This window comes from Vitis riparia, chromosome 1, assembly GCF_004353265.1.
Source record: "Vitis riparia cultivar Riparia Gloire de Montpellier isolate 1030 chromosome 1, EGFV_Vit.rip_1.0, whole genome shotgun sequence".
In the NCBI taxonomy this organism is placed as follows: Eukaryota; Viridiplantae; Streptophyta; class Magnoliopsida; order Vitales; family Vitaceae; genus Vitis; species Vitis riparia.
This window is the reverse complement of record NC_048431.1, coordinates 6,513,798-6,531,031: the sequence shown is the minus strand read 5'-3', so window position 1 is coordinate 6,531,031 and position 17,234 is coordinate 6,513,798. Positions and strand designations below refer to the sequence as shown.

General features: G+C 34.0%; 2 protein-coding genes across 3 annotated transcripts; both read left to right on the top strand.

Moving 5' to 3' along the window:
• Nucleotides 1-8,718: 8,718 nt before the first annotated feature.
• Nucleotides 8,719-9,559, top strand: LOC117921971 (non-specific lipid transfer protein GPI-anchored 2). Its single transcript, XM_034839922.1, has 2 exons — nucleotides 8,719-9,097; nucleotides 9,368-9,559. The coding sequence occupies exons 1-2, from the start codon at nucleotides 8,752-8,754 to the stop codon at nucleotides 9,382-9,384; spliced, it is 363 nt and encodes a 120-aa protein (XP_034695813.1). The 5' UTR covers nucleotides 8,719-8,751; the 3' UTR covers nucleotides 9,385-9,559.
• A 1,883-nt stretch (nucleotides 9,560-11,442) lies between these two features.
• Nucleotides 11,443-13,437, top strand: LOC117911466 (protein XRI1). 2 transcript variants are annotated; one of them, XM_034825872.1, is made up of 5 exons: nucleotides 11,443-11,917; nucleotides 12,059-12,219; nucleotides 12,321-12,411; nucleotides 12,708-12,914; nucleotides 13,060-13,437. In XM_034825872.1, exons 1-5 carry the CDS (start codon nucleotides 11,806-11,808, stop codon nucleotides 13,281-13,283), a joined length of 795 nt encoding a protein of 264 aa, XP_034681763.1. In that variant the 5' UTR covers nucleotides 11,443-11,805; the 3' UTR covers nucleotides 13,284-13,437. The 2 variants fall into 2 exon arrangements, with proteins under 2 accessions (XP_034681763.1, XP_034681754.1); XM_034825863.1 differs by having other exon boundaries at nucleotides 11,447-11,917; nucleotides 13,003-13,437.
• The last annotated feature ends 3,797 nt before the right edge of the window (nucleotides 13,438-17,234 follow it).

Here is a 17,234-nt window from a genome sequence, read left to right as displayed (position 1 = left end):
TGTGCTCATCTTTCTAGGCGCAGGATGTATGCACTACGAGAAAAAAGCGAAACAATAATGCTTTTTTAAGTGTTAATAAAGGTGTCAACAATGACGCTTCTACGAAGTGCCATCTTTATCAATGTTTTCAATGACACTTTAAAAAGTGTCATAATTAAATAATGTTAACAATGACACTTGTAAAAGCATTATCTTTGAACATTTTTTTATTGAAATTATTTTAGTAAAATCACCTATATTGACACTTATATGAGCGTATTTGATTAATTTTATCAACGACACTTCTAGAAGTGTCATCTTCCATAATTTTCTGTTAAAAATAATATTTATATCATATTATTAAAATAATGAATTTATCATATAATTAAATAAAAGAAAAACAATTGCAAGCCATAAAATCAAATTGAATTTCATTGATTAAAATATCTCCAAATATTTATATACAATAATTTAGTTCAAATAATTAATGTAAGTATTTATATACACCAATCACATATAAATTTGTTAATTATATCAAAATATTCAACAAGATTAAGATAAACCATAATCTAGAAAAGTACGGTTCAACCTCCTAATGAGTCATTGATGTAATCTTTCATGGTCTTCAATATCCTCTCCTTTAACATTATGGTTTCTCTTCTGTTGCTAATCAATTTCCTTTCCAACCTATAAACAAAGATAAGAAGAATATAGAATCTCTAAATTATGCATATTGATACCAATAAGTATAATTGAAATTACAACCTTCACAAAAATTAATTTAGAATATCAAGTTTACTTACCACCCTATATCCCCTTAGCCTCTTAAATACTAGAGAGAATGAGAGAAAATTGCAAGAAAAAAATTGAAAAAAATTTACAAGAAAAAAGAGAATTGATCAATTACTGAGTTTAAACTTATTAATAAAAATAAAAACAAGAGTCAATAAAATATTTATTCTAAAAAATCAAAACTAAATTGAGAAATTGAAGTAAATGAAGGATGAATGAATTAAGTTAATATATCTAAAAAGCAATGCAATGAACTTGAATACTCATTTATTGTAATGTTGATCTATTGATATAAAGTTCATGAGAGAAATTAATTGAAGCAAAAAAAAATGCACTCAAATATGCCCCTAGTGGATTAACATGAATATCATTCAACTAGCAGGCTTGTATGTTCCCAATGAGCAATGTGAAAAGCACCAATTCCAAGAAATGCAATGATAATAGTTGTTTAATTTACAAGAAAGAAACACAAAGTTAATTTCTATCAATATTAACAAATACAAATCTCAAAAGCTAATTAACGAAGCATAGGAGTTAGGGTGGTTCCTTATAGACTTTTAATAATGAACTTTTAAAACATTATCAAATAAAAGAAAAACATAAGACCTACAATGTACAATTCAAAAAAATACCAAGGTCCAAATAAGATGAAAACCATCTTATTATCACTATGTTAACATTAATTTGTATTTTTAATTTCTTATATTTTTATTTTTTATTTACTTGATTAGTTTTTACTTTTATTCTAGTTCCTCTATTTTTTATTTTTCTCGGGTTCATAAGAAGAGATTGTTCAAAGTTTTTGAAAATATAAATTATTAGGTGAGTGTATGACAAAAATCCAAGGATGAGAAATATAAACTTATTCTTATACTTTATTTCAACAAAACTATGAAATGTAGCATTGTCATGTTTAGAATATCATAAAGCTCTTATGCAATTATAAAAGTAAATAATTAAATTGTACAAAGTAATAATAGAAATAAAATTTTATCTTCTATTTAGTCATTCTTTCAAACTATTCTATCTTTGAGAGAGAAGTTTCTAGTATAGTGGTGGGTTGCGTACCTTAAGAAATAGTAGGAAATACTTGCCTTTAAAAACAATGTCTTATGTGCATTTAGGCATCTACTCCTAGTTGTCACAATCATTACCTCCTACTCCTAATTGTCATATAAAAGGATAACCTTTTTTTCCTATATAAAAAATAGAAGACCACTTTGTTTAACCACTGCATCCCATTGCACTAAACATTCATGAAGATTTATAATTATATAACATTGAAATTTGGATCTTTTTTTTCCTTAGAAATAAATATTAAGTTGGATCTCTTGTCATTTATTAGAAATAAATATTTTTCAAATATAAAAAAAAAAATAGAAACATGGTAAGGAGAGAAGGAGAACACAAATTTATGAACCTACATAAAGAATAGTGAAACTTTTAAAATTTTAAACTAATATTAGTTGTGGTTAGTCAACCATCTAGAGTAACTTTTAGCAATAAAATAATTTATATATTTAATATTTAAAGAGACCTTAAAAGACTTTAAATGGAGGCCCACTTAAAAAATAAAAATTAGAAATGATCTCTTCTCCTTCTATTCTTTGTATTATGTATTTTTCATGAATAAAATATTCCTATTTTAAATCAAATAAAGAAAAAGAAACAAAATATCTATGTTAGGAGCTCAAAATGTTTATTTCTAGAAGCATCTGACTAACCTAGAGCTTTAGTGATGAAACTCAATATTGGATTGATAAAATTGCCCAAATTATTCAACAACTAAGAATTTAGCTTTGATAAAATTGCCCAAATTGCCCAACTTAAAATTACTTCATCATCTAGTAAGTAGTGTCTAGGCCCGTCAGTGTCATTTCCCAAATTCTTTGTGGAATCTGCTAGGAGCATAAATCCAAAACTCGAGTATTGAACAACATAGCAAACCTATCTCAATTTTGAAAGAGAACAAAACATATCCCCACTCTTATGATCTATTTTAGCCTCTATAAGCCATGGTCATTCCTCCATTAATCAATGGACCAAACAATAGAACAGAAAGCATGAGAAGAAAACCCCACTTTTCCATTTTTTTTCCAAAGCCAAAAATATCAAAATCCCACTTCACAAATCATAAGAAACATGCATAAAGGAAGGGTATATATGTACAGGAAAAAGATGGAATGAAGACTCTTTTGTTTGTTTCTACAATTGAAATAACAAAAAAGTAAGAACTAAAAAGAAAGAAGAGCCTAAATTGAATCTTAAGCATACTAATTTTAAGAAACAAAGAATAGCTAGTTTATACTATATCAAGATGTAATGGAAATCAAATTGGTATATGAAATTTTGCATTAGAAAAAGAATAAAATAAAATAAATTCAATGTTTCCATGTAGGTTAGCACTTCAATGTTTGCATGTAGGTTAGCACTTACTTCCAATTTAACCTTTTTTTTTCCTGCTTTGGTTAATGCATAAACAATCTCAGCATCACCAAGTTTCCATCCAACCATGACCGAAGGAATTTCTTGGAATAAGAAAAAAAAAAAAAAAAACATTCATCAGGATAATTAAGAAGAAAACCTTAGTGCCAATAAAATGGTATACATTCGGTAAAGAAATTGGCATAAATTTTTTCCTACAAGTCATGAGGTTCAGAAGATTGGTCAAGAGTAATATGCTCGGTTTTAAGAAACAAATATATATGATGATTCAAAATTGCAAAATCAGAATTCAACTGCTTGTATTGGTATATGACATTTCTTAGGAGAGTAATGGAGGAAGTACTTTACACCAGAAACTCATTTTACTCTGTGCCAAGTTTCCAACCTTCTTGGTAAAGCTCATTTGAATGAGCATACAAACTTTAGGATTGGAAAGAATATGTACTCTACTCTTGATAGTCGAACTTCAAACATAGTATTTGGGGTTTTAAGGCCCAAATCCACATGCCAGTCAAATTTGCCAAAGGGTAGTCAATGGAATATTCCAAGGAATTATTCAAATGAAGAAAACAAAAATTTGAAAAATAATAAATGTAAATATATTCAGTAATCTAGAGAACCAAACGAGACACTCAAATATGAAACTTTAAATATTTAATACCTTTCCAAATTCCTTGTCAAATGTTGCAACCATCTACAAAACTGAAGTTCCTTTCTCAATTCCCAAGTTGTACACTTCACGACTTGTAGTAGGATATCTCATGAAATTAATATTGATAAGTTTTACTTCTCATTTACTCAAGTGATTTATGACAATGTTGTCCTTGGATTGCACCATACTAGGTAATCTTTCTATTTTTTTCCTTTTAATTTTTATGTTCTTATTTAAGTTTCTTTTTCTATGCACAAAGTTGCTCCTCAACTCTTTCTACTCACTTCTTTGACATTGAGGACAATGCCAATATTTGGTGGGGGATGGTGAAAGTTGAACAACCCATTTATTTATTTATGTTTTCAAACATTTTGAATCCTAGAATATGCCAAGAGAATGATTTAAGGGAAAATCAACTTTTCACCCTAGGATTCTATTGGTTAGTTGATAAACAATGTCGAATATAAAAAAGGGAGTACAAGAGAAAAGGGAGATCTTGTTCTAGATTTTGGAGCTATCAGTTTCTTATCTTTTTCATTCTTTGTTTTTGCTCCAGCTTTACTTTCTAGTAGTGATTTTAGTCTTTCAGCACCATGACTTCAATTTTTTTCTATTGAAAATTTTTATTTATAATTCAAAATTTTCCTCTATTTAAAATAGTAACATTAGTATCATTTGGAGACATGATTCAAGTAATTATAAGGGAAAATAGGAGTTAGGTCATTTAGTAGGATTAAGTACTTAGGATGAAAAAAGAAATCAGAGATCACATGAACATCTTACTCAGCAAAGGACCAAGTAAATTTATTATTTTTTAAAATCAAATTGCAGAAAAAAAAAAATATATACATATTTAGAAGGTTTTAACCTCCAAATACACCAATACTTATAAGTTTTATCTTCCCTTTAACACCAATAATAATAATAATAATAATAATAATAATAATATCAAATTCATTAGTTGGAAGGCAATCAAAGATACTAAATGACCCTCCAAGATTTTAATGCATTCTCTTTGACTTTGCAAAAATAATCTACATGTGTCTTACTATAATATGCCAATAACTCAACCAGATATGCTTGTTTTCTATCTTTTTGACTTGATAGCTATGAATTTAATAAAATAGTAATACATGTGTTCACAAACTGGCACAAATGAATGAAAATGACAACTCTGTAGTTTTCTTCTCATATCTATTTAAAAATTTATTTTGTTTTTAAATAGTGAATAAAAATTTGAATGGTTTCAAATTTTTAGGTAATTTAATTTTTTATTTGTTTCATTGCAAACCAAAAGTAATGGAATTTAAAATTGCTTACTCCTTATTACATTTTGATATCCTAATAGAATTGAACATGAAAGACTCATGCCTCAATATCAATCTACAGGGTTACTTAATCATGACTTGGCATCTCCTCCAATCTCTAAAAATAGTAATAATAATATTAAAAAGGAAACCCTAAAAATTCTTTCAAAATAGAATATAATGATAAAATCCCTAAAAAATAAATAAATAAACCATTACCAAATAAGAAGCATGCAATTTTCAACTCCAATACAATTCGTCATCAATCTAGTTTCTTAAGAATTGAAATTAAAAGAAAAACAAAAGGCATAAACAAGAGAGAATTGAGATTAGCTCAAGCTTGCACCGATTAATTTATGAAGAATTGCAAAATTTCCCAACTTCTCTCATACAGGCAAATCCACTACTCAAACAATTATACCAAATCTACAAACTCTAAACAAATTAAAATAATAAAAAAAAAAAACATCAAATGCCTTGAGAGGGAAAGATTAACAAATAAGGAGAAATAGAAAAAAAACGAGATCTTGTAGAAAACAAGATTGTTATCTTCAGTTTCAGCAAATCTGCAAACCTCAAACAAATAAAGAAAAAAAAATCAAATGCCTTAAGAGAAAAAGATCTACAAACCAAGAGAAATAGAAAAAAAAAAAATAAGATCTTATGGAAAACGAAATTGCTATCTTCAATTTCAACAAATCTACAAATTCCAAACAAATTATAAAAATAAAAAAAAATAAAAAAATCAAACGTCTTAAAAAGGAAAAGATTAACGAACCAAATGAAATAGAAAAAATCGAGATCTTACAGAAAACGAGATTGTTGATCTTCAGTTTCAGCGTGAATCTAAATAAAAGATAAAACAAAAGGTGTTGATCGGAATAATAGGGACCAAGAAAAAGAAGAAAATAAGTGAAATAAAATGCAAGGAATGGAAAAGAGGTGTAAAGTGTGAAATGACCAGAGTCAAATGATGTGTTAGAGAGTAGGATGACAAAGAGATCGTTCATGGATTGCCACGAGCGTTGGTACCGGTGTGAAAAATATATCGTCGGTAGATCTTCAGTATCTCATCAATCTATTTGGTGGGTATGAAAGAGAGCTCGACCTATTTGGCGGTATGTATAAAATTTCAGAAATGGGTATATGTAGGGTGTTAAGAAATGACGCTTTACAAAGCGCCAAGGAAATGAAAATGGGAATTATTTAAGAACACTTGTAGGAAGTGACAAGAATTTCTAAAGTAAGCGCCATAATATATCAGGTCTCTGCCAAGTGCCATTGTGTGTTACAAATTGTATTAAATATTGACACTCTTTAAAAGCGCCAAGGAAGATAACGTCATTATATACAATTTTTGTAGTAGTGTTGGTGGGTCAAATCAACCTACAAGTTTGGAGGTCGTCTCTTTCCATAGTCTTTATTTTGGGAGAAAGTGAATTTACACATCCTCAGGTTTTGAGGTATACCATTCTCTTGGTGGTTTGATTTTTGGTAGCTCTAGTGCCCTCCCTCCTTCTTATCCTTGATATATTTTATTATTTAAAGAATTCAAGGCTTTTTAGATACTTCAGGTTGTGTGTTGATGATGGAGCTAGGAGTGGTGTTTTTGCACTTACCGATGATGAAATATTCGGTTTCTTCTTTCTCAAAGCAATTACTTCTTGTACTTGTCCTTCCTTTAAGGAAGTAGGCATGATAGGATATGGTGTTTTATGTTTACGAATTTTCTCTTGGTTAAGTAACTTTTTAAAGATGTTGAGCTAACTCAAGTCTAGTTTGAGGTGTCATATTGGAGTAATTACATTGTTTTAGCTTAATTAAGAGTTGGTGTGGAAACCTTTGTTTTGAGTTTGGGTTATGCCACAAGTTCTATTGGATGGTTCCAAGCATTGTAGTTGAAATTGCTTAGGTAGTGCATGATGTAGCTACCAAGGCCTTAGTTGGAAATATGCAGCTTTTTTTAGATTTGTATATGATGGGATTTTGAGGGATTATAAGATTCCTTTAGTATGTGATGTGAGCTTTAACAAGGATTTAATGTTTGTCAATTAGGCTTGATTGTCTTTTTCCTTACTTTCTGGTGTCGAGGATTATTAATAATCAACTTACCATATTTTGAGGATTAGGTCAAGGTGGGTACTATGATCAAAGTAACTTAGAAGTTTCTCAAGTCAATAGTTAAAGGAATTAGTTAGTGCTGCAAATTTTCTTACCTCACATACTGGTGTGAGGTTGACGTGTTTTTGTGTTAAAAACTTTGATATAAGATTCTTAAGTGCGGGGTATCACTTGAGTGGTTGTTCAAAAGTGGGGTATCTCTTGAGAAATGTAAAGGGTACTTGGAGCCAAAAGTCCAAGAGGGTAGATTGGAACCATAATCCAATTGTATTGCTTGAAAGCTTGGTTTGGAAGCCTTTAATTAGTGGAACCTCAAGCTTGGGATTGAAACTAGAAAAGAGTGGATGTAGGTCGGGTTGCGCCGAACCACTATAAAATCTTGTGTTTGCATTCTCTTTTCCATACTCTTTTAATTTTTATGCAATTGTCTTTATATTATTTATTATATACTTGCATATAATTGTCTCTTACATTCACATAGTTTAAATTTGCAAAAAGAGACCATCACCCTATTCACCTCCCCTTTAGGGTGATTACCATAGGTTGGATTAGCCTAATTTTTCTAACAGCTTATATAATAAATTGATATCAATTATCACCCGGCAACAATTATCATATGCTCTAAAATGTTAATTTACATTTTTAAATTATTGGCTCTAGTTAAACTCAAAACATACCTAAAAGACACTATCAATAAGATATTGTCACACATAATTTTTTTATCTATTTGTACTCTAGTTTCATTTACTTGTATCTTTATACCTTAATCTCATTCATTTATACTTATTTAACAGTTTAGATATCTTTATATATATATATATATATTAAGGGCCTAGATCTCTTATTGAATAGGTACCACTTTGGTACCTTAACATTTTCCTAAATTAAATCATTTGGTGCTTGTTTACATGGATGCTTGTTTTTGACCATTTGATGTGAACACCCCGTAGTTGGGTAACACATAATGGTTGATTAACCAAAAGCAGGAAGCTATATTCACATTTGTGATATCTACAAAAGCATCTAAACGATTATGAAGCCATTGAATCATTAAGCCTAGCTTGAAAATATACACCAAAGCTTATGAAAAGGCTTACAAGCATGCTTTCCCACCACCTACCAGATGATGTTACTGTTTTAAAAAGTTCAAATACATGGAAAGAAGAGAATTTACTGGAAAAAGCAGTATTCTTATGTGTCACCTTGTGGGAGTATCAGTGTGAACCCAATTCCCAGTGGGTTCACACTCTACTCAAAAGACTCAGACGAATTAAATCATTACAGTTTGAATATGTGTTAAGAGCATAAGCCATATAATTCTATCCGCGTTTTCGCAACCACCCCACTAGGGCAAATGCACTACCTTTTTCACTTAAATGTTGTAATATAAATATGTGGTGGTGGCATTCACAGAAGGGTGTGCAAGAGTAAATCCATCTCAAGCTTCGACAAAAAATGGCTTCCAACATGCCAACTTGCTTTGCAGCAGTCATGGCGTTGATGTTAGTGTCCCAAGCTTTTGTTCAGGAAGCCAATGGGGCGGGTGAGTGTGGGAAGACCCCCATTCAATCTGCAGCTGCTAGCTTGAGCTCTTGCTTGAGCGCAGCAGGGAACGCCAAGGCCAAGGTTTCCCCTACTTGCTGCACTAAAGTTACTGCATTAATCAACACCGCCCCCAAATGCCTCTGTGCTGTTGTGCTTTCGCCTTTGGCCAAAAAGGCTGGAATCAAGCCTGCAATTGCCATTACCATTCCTAAGCGATGCAACATCAAAAAGAGGCCCGTGGGCAAGAAGTGTGGAAGTAAGTAGACATGTGATCCTTTCCAGCTTAGTGTCACGCTTTGCTCAATGAGTTGTCCTCGGACTGGCCTGGATCTCACCCAGCCCAATGTCCCATGCACAGAGACCATAGAAATGGGCTTTGGCTTGGCCATTCAAAACCAGGTCTACCCAAAGACCGACCCGGGCTCCGCGCTTTCATACTGAAGCCCAAACTCAAACCCTTTTTTATTGCTAATGAACTGTTCTGTCCAAGACTCTTAACGACTGGTTTTTGTTTTCCTCTTTGCAGGTTACATCATCCCATGAGACTGAAGCCCAGAGAAATCAGCCATAAGAGGATTAGTAAGTATGGCACCTGGAGTGTTTAGGAGATTGCAGAATGGTGAATAAGAGTGACCCAGTTATGGTCCATTAATCTTAGTATGTATTGTGGTGAAATTATGTTAAATCTAATGGAAATGCGTTCCCAGGCTTTTATCAATGTCCTTGATTCCTGCTGTTCCAACTGTCCAAAAGCAAATAATGTTGGTACAGTGTCTGTGATGAGCCTGGCTTTCCACGCAACCTCGTACTTCTTTGGTGGCGTGGTGCTATGCAGCCTAGCCCATTAGGATGCTGCGTACCCTCTTCTGTGGGAAAATGAGAAAAAAGATGAGGCTAATGGGCTTCACCGCAGGTGACATCATAAGTGGGTTTTGACGCTATAATTTTGAAAACCCTGGAAATTATTGTTAAAAAAAAAAAAAAAAAAGTTAACGTCAGTGTCATGGAAGACAAAAAGAAAGCAATTGAGGTTAACAATTGATATCGATCTCTTTAGAAAAATCAAATTGCAAGTACTTTTGGTGATTACGGCAACTTAACAACACTCTAGCACTTTTTCAAACCCAACTTTATGTTTTAAGACTTTAACCTTTTTTTTTCTTTTAATTTTTATTATTTTTAGTTTTCATTTTGTGAGACTAACATATCCAATGAGTCAATGCATCAATAGAAAAAAAGAACACAAAAAAAAAAAAGAGGTGGGGTAGTTACAAACTTGATGAAATGGTAGAGCCTTATCAATGTTTGATTGAACCATAGCAGGGTAGGCTTGCGGCCGTGCAACCTATCCTAGATTCTCCTCCAGGCCCAAAGGTTTGATGCCATCACACTAGAGAATTAACAACTCGAGGATTCTATTTTAAGTGTCAATTAAGGAACATTTATACCATAAAAAAAATATTTTCCTGAAAATTTGTGCAGCACCTAGACACCTCAAAGGGCCGATTCTGACCGTAGGTACTACTCACCAATTCATAGATGTTAAAAATTGAACATATTTAACATATGAAAGCATATTATATAATCAAATGGGTCCAAATTATTTCAACTGATAATAGCTTGGGTGATACATATTTTAAAAGAAATAAGATGACAAAGTTTAAAAAAATTTATTTATTTAATTGAACCTTATGGTATTCAAGGTTTTAGTCAAATGTATGTACATTTGTTGTGGGAGGTGAGGAGAAATTTATAAACTCGAACTAAACGGTCGAAGACGATTCAAAATATAATGATTTAATGGAAGGACCAACAGCTGAAAACTTCAAATTAAAATTGGTCCATGTCATGAATATTTGTACCCTGGAATTCTCTCTCAAATTATGCTGTTGGTGGCCCACCAGACCAAAAAGATGTTACTGTTGAACACCAACAGGGAAAAAAAAACCCTTGTGAAATGTGAATTCAGCTGTCCGTGGGCCTGCCTCTCAATTGTTCTGGACCGGATTTCCAGCTGACCCTAATGGGAAATCAACAATTTCCGATCTCAATCCAATCCTATTTGCAGTAAAAAGAAAAAAAAATAGGAATCAATCCAATTTTCACACAAAAATCAATGCAGTGACACAAATTGCAGAAACTTACCCTTACCGTTTGATTAAAAATCAATGAAAGTGGCTTTCTTCTTTTGTTTTTTATAACACACAATAGCATGTGGGTGGGCAATCAAAGAAATTAATTTCATTCAAATCCCATCAAAGAAAGGTGGTCCCTACAAGTGCAACCAAACACTGGGCCCCCACCAGTGTCCCAGCCCAGCATGCAAGGTGGTGGGCCCATGGTGTAAATGACATCCATCCATCCATTCGTTCGTCCGTCCATCCATGGAAACTCTCAAAAACCCAAAAGGAAAAACAAAAATTAAAGGTGGAGAAAACTGAAATGACCCCACAATGGTGAGAAAAGTTTCCACACTCAGACCAAAAGGAGAAACGGTTGGTAACCATATCAGAAGGGAATGAAAAAGGAAAAGCTGAAATTTGAATTGTGTTTTGTGGGCTTTGTGCTGTGCTGTGACTCTCTCTCTCTCTCTCTCTCTCTCTCTCTGCGTTGCTCTTCATACATTTCTTTCCCTTTTGTTACATGCAAAAACATCATCATGTCATACCCTTGCAATTATGCAGTCCCCCATATACCCACCCACATTTATAAAAATAAAATCTAAAGGCAATTTCCGAATCCCAAGAAACATCTCTCAATCTCTCTCTCTCTCTCTCTCTCTCCCTCTCTTTTTCCTTTGTTTTCTCTTTTGTTTTTTGCCGTTGACTGAGTGCTTCTTCGGAAATCATCTTATGTGGTCTAGCTTTTTATCATAAGCTTCTATGCTTAAATACACAGCCATTTCTCATCATTGTTCCATGCCCTTGGCCATTCATCAAGGCAGCCAGCAACCACCCCCACGAGATGGGCGATCTATACACTTCTTCCATGGCTTGCAGCACCAGCCTCCACCACAGATCTTCCCTAGGTTGGGATCTGCACAACCTTGGAGTTTTCAATGCAGACATGTCTTTAGGTACTACTTTTCTTTTGTTTCTTTCTCTTTTTCTCACTGTATCTGTTTCTCATGTTTTTTTTTTTCTCTCCTTCCCTCTGGATGATCTAATAGTGCTTATTTTACCTTCCAATCTTTCTTTGCTTTTGTGGTTTCGTGCAGTTATGGATAACTCTACAGCACCTTTCTTCTCATGTCTGGACTCTGATCCCTCCACTGGGTATCTCCAGGATGCTTTAGTTGAATTCAGTGATCGATCTAAGCGTAGGCGCTTGCTCTTGTACACTGATCATGAAACCAATAGCCCCAATGATCTAATGAAGGTAATTTTCAATTTTCAATTTTTTTTTTTGGGGGGGTTTATTGGGTTTAACTATTGCCTTTTAGAAATGTTGGAGAGACTGATTCTTGTAGTGTTATGCAGACCTACTGGAACATGAACCCAAACTGCACCTGGGACCTATCTGAGAATTTTAATTGCATGAACCAGATTGCTAGTATTGGTGGAGTTTCAGGTACTTGCATTAATAAATGTGTTCTTTTCTTTGATTACGTTTGTTTTTTTGGAGCACTACTGTCTGTCATCATGTACAACCCATGTTTGAAATGCACGACCCATGTTCTGCTCTACCTACATGCAGAGAATGATGGTGTTCCACCTTCAAACATGTATCCATTATCATCCAATGCTGAAATTATATATCATTTTTTACAAGGAATGCAGTACTAGATTATTACTGATGCTGTTTTGCTTTTGGAATTATTGTTATGGGTTTATTTTAATTTTAATTTTCATTATTAATTAATGCAGCTGAACCCGTAAACGGATCAGCGATGAGCGGGATGATCAGTGAGGAAGAACCCACTTTTGCAGATATGAAAACACCAGAAGAGACAGTCTCAGCCCTTGAAGCTCTCGATTCTTCTTCATCTTCTTACAAAGAGTACTCGGTTAACGCCAAGTCTGTATCTGAAAAAGACACCCTATGTTCCATAGACCCCTTGCCTCCTAGCACTGGTAGATATCCACCCCCACTCTTCTCTTTATCATTTCTCTCTTTCTGTGATTAATTGAGATCATTAACTTTACTGATTGGTGTTTGAAGGTGGTGATCATAAGAAAAAGAAGAAGTTAATAACAAGGGTGGTGTACCCATTTGCAGTGGTGAAGCCGGGAGGATTGGACGGAGACATGACCCTCAATGACATAAACGAGAGGATCCTGATGCCACCAACTCGGCCCGTGAGGCATCCAGTTGGAGACTTTGCCTCCAGGCCATTTGTTTCTCCCGATGGTCCAGGTCTCTCTGGGAAAGCTGTGGTTGCTCTTACAAGAATCCACACACAAGGAAGAGGCACCATCACAATTATTAGAACTAAAGGTTGACAAGTAGTAGTAGTACTGCTGCACCTTGCTGTTTAATTACTCGATATCAATTCATGCTTGTTTGAATTGTATAGTGAGAGGGAAGAGATATCTGTATGTATCAATATCGCTTGTCTTTTTAATTTACACATATATTTGTGGTCATGCCCATAGATTACAGTCCTCCAGGTGTTTTAAATGAATTTGAAATGAAAAGGGTAATACTCACAAATCTTCCCATTAATTACCTTGATGAACCCCATCTATTCATTGCCCCCCCTCATCTCACATGTGTCCTTGGCCCTACCAAGCCTCATCCACCCACCACATGCACGACTTGGACTGCAGCTAATAATGCTTTCTCATCAACCCACAAAAGAAAAAGTGGAAAATTCCAAGTTAAATTTATTTTAAAATATATCTAGACTGTAATTATTCAAGGTAATAATAACTTAATTCAATTCTCAGTTGGTATCCAGACCAGAGTCCAGCCTATTGACATTAGCTTCAGTTCAACAGCTTCCAAATTTTTTATTAATTTTTTGTGTTTTTTATTGATTGATCAACATACTGTGAAGCAAGCAGCAGAAACTGGAAGGATTTGAATACATATGCAAATTCCAAGATTCATTTTCGAATGGTTGAAGCAAATTAATTAAGGCCAAAATGCTCGGATTTCCACTGTGGGTTACAGAATAGGATTTGATTAAATTATTGAATCATCCAGGAACCCCACCAAATACAGATTTTTTTAAAAATAAAAAATAAAAAAAAATAGAAAATTGGGGCGTATGTCCAATCATTAGTCCAATATTATTGTACTCATTAGACAAATTCCGCAACAGCTGTAATGTCGTTTAGTGCAAAGGTCAACACAAGTTGTTTGCCCCCACCTAATTCGAATCCCACATATCTTAACCCAGTATCTCCTCCATGGGACCCTCCTCCCTCTTCAGTCTTCCCCCCTAAATCTAAACATCACCACTACTGCCTTCACGCCATGAAATCTACGATAATTAAGCATCCAGCAGCCTTGATTTAAGACAAGGCCGTTCAGAGGAAACATGTTACATTGCCTGTGCGGCTGTGCCTCCTACTAGTTGAATTCTGAAGACGCAGGAGAGTGATGGGCCTGGGATATTAATTGTTTTCAACAATGTTAATTAATACGGGGGTGGAGAAGCTTTTGACTTTTTAATTTCTCTTTTCTTGGAATACGAAAAACTGATGATAGAAAAAAAATTTTGATTGAGTAATATTTAAAGACAAAGAGTTACAAAGTCGGCATTCACTTTGGCGCATGCTAATCCTAAAAGTAATTCCTAGGGTTTGTTGATTTGCATAATGAGATGATATTGTTGAATTTTTTACTTTTGAGTGAAACTAAATTAATGTTTATTTGTGTAATCGATTCATTGAATATAACGTATGACTTTAAGATGGTAGCACCAAAATTCATCAGGCCATGTGTAGTGGGATTGCCTCCCTCTACGCCTTTTTCATTTTCTAAAAGGGGAATAGAAATAAATGAAAAAAAACCTGGGTAGACGTGAGAATATCATCGTCTTTTTCTTTCTCCAAATCCCACATTGTGAGAACTGGATTCGCTTCTCATTTTATATTGTTTTCCGAAAATGCTTTTGAAAAACAAATCATCAACAAAATCAGCTGGGTTTGTTTTTTTCTTTTTTTCTCTTTTTCTTTTTTTGGCCTGTACGGTGATGATTGACGTCATCAGGGTGATGATGTGATGTCAGACCTTGCGGCCTTTTGCAAGATAAGATGGTTGTAGATGGATCGGACTGAATTGGGTCCAGGTTCAAAGGGGCCCAACCTTTCTGATGATGGAACGATAAGATTTCTGATTGGGTCATGGGGCCCGTCAGAGCAGCCCACATTAAGCTGGTGTCGGTTCAACATGGGAAACCCAAACTGAATGTTTGAATGTTTGAATGTTCATAGGCACAGCCTCTCTGCTATCCACCAGAAAATAAAATAAAGGGGTAAGTGGGAAACTACTAACTGCTCTTTCATTTAAATTATTCTTTATTAAAAGTTAGATAAAATGGTAATTTATGTCAGCATATCTACTGCAAATGCCGTCCAGTGCCCATCAAATTTGCTGAAATAAAATTTTGAAATCGTGAGCAAAGGGATTTGGGAGGAATGCCGTATAGGGCATTTCAACAAGATGGTCCACTTAATTAAAACAAGTGAGATAAAAGAAGACCGACATTCACGAAATGACAAGGTCTATGATGGCTCTTTCGTAAGTGTGCCTTCCATTTTTTGGGCCCAAAGAATTTATCTCTAAGTACATAAAATTTTTTAACCACTTGCCTGTTTGCCACTGTTCAATAGGTCACAATATAGACGTCCGGATCTGAAATTGCAGATATGCTCCCTACATTTTAAGCTGCACCATTTTCGGTAACAACAAATATAGTCTATTTCTATCATACATGAGGCCAAGGCAATTAAATAAAGAAATTTCTAAATTATTCAAAACGGAGGTGTGGTTTGGAAGGGTTCAAGTTTGATCCTATTCCTACATATTAACCAAGAAAAAAAATATCTAATAAAAAAAGGTTCAAATTTTCTTAAATTTAGATTGCGTGGGGATTATAGAATGAAGTGCTGTCAAACATGTCACTGGAAGGAGTTCCCTTTCATTTTTATTGGAGGCATCAGATATGAGAGGACTGGTGATTAGGTCAGGTCCTAGCCCAACTGAGGACAACCTAAGGTCAGCTCAAGCTACAAAGCTCCATGCCCGTAATTAGACTAGCCCAATTTCAGTTTGAGACCTTAATCCATGACCCAGCTCAGCCGAGAGGAGTGGTAAACACAGATTAGGCTGAGCCTTACTGGCCCAAATTTAGTAACCTGGGAGCCGACATCATCTTGTCACCAAGCTTGGCCATTAGAAAGCCTGGACGTGGGCAAAAGAAAAGGAAGAAGAAAATCTAATTATGAAGAAGTTTAAAAAAGAAAGGAAAATCCTTAACCCGCCTTTGATTCAAATAAAAAGATGTTTGGTTACCGAACTCTCTACGGAGTAGGGGGTTTGAGATTAATGGATCTCGATTTCATGGAAAAGATTTCTTTGGTAGAAAGGAAGTTTAATCAACCACCATCCCTCTACCGGCTCAACTCAATTAGCTTTTCTATATTCGTGTCAACTTTTATCCACATAATTCTAATTTTGTGCGCCTTTTCTGCCACTTCAGAGCTTTTTGTAATAGATCAGTGTGCAAGACGTCCAGGCTTGCACTACATGATTATCCGTGGCACACCCCAATCCCCGCTGATATTTCGTGGGGTTACCATCCTGGGAAACATTGAAAAAAGTTTGTCACAGTAGACTTTTCACACACATTCAACCATCTTCGTATTCCCGTGTTCATATCTTGAAAATAGTTTCACCCTCTACTTGCAAATGCATTTCGGAAGGCTAACCTCCAGAACTCATCTAATTTTTTGCTTCTAATTAAACCAGACCTAACTTACTCCCCTGATTTTCCTGTTTTATTCGGATCACTTAGGTTATATTTGGTTCTAAAAAATTTAAGGAAAAATGTGAGGGAAAGAAAAGTGGAAGAAAAAAAAAATAGGTTTAAAATTAATAAATTATTTTAATATATTTTTACAGATTCATTTCACTTAATATCCTATTAAATAATTTTAAAATATATAAATTTATAATTATATTTAATTTATAAAAAAAACTATTTTTTTTTTCTTGGTATTTTTCAGAAACTAAACATAGCATTAAGAAAATTAGCCAAATTCGTTGCATCTAAATTTGTCTCTACTTTTTCTCAGAAATCACAAATGGGCCAGTCTGTTCCAAACCCCAACAAATTAATTCTTGATGAGTGGGTTTGGGGCAGGCTTGAAATATTTTATTTGTAACCCTTGAGGCCAGAAATTGAAGAGAAATAATCAGTTACGGGTGAAATTAAATTCATT

Coding starts and splice junctions, on each gene's coding strand:
- LOC117921971 (XM_034839922.1), top strand. CDS start 8,752: ATGGCTTCCAACATGCCAACTTGCTTTGCAGCAGTCATGGCGTTGATG.
- LOC117911466 (XM_034825863.1), top strand. CDS start 11,806: ATGGGCGATCTATACACTTCTTCCATGGCTTGCAGCACCAGCCTCCAC. Junction 11,918..12,058: donor CAATGCAGACATGTCTTTAG/GTACTACTTTTC, acceptor GGTTTCGTGCAG/TTATGGATAACTCTACAGCA. Junction 12,412..12,707: donor TAGTATTGGTGGAGTTTCAG/GTACTTGCATTA, acceptor TAATTAATGCAG/CTGAACCCGTAAACGGATCA.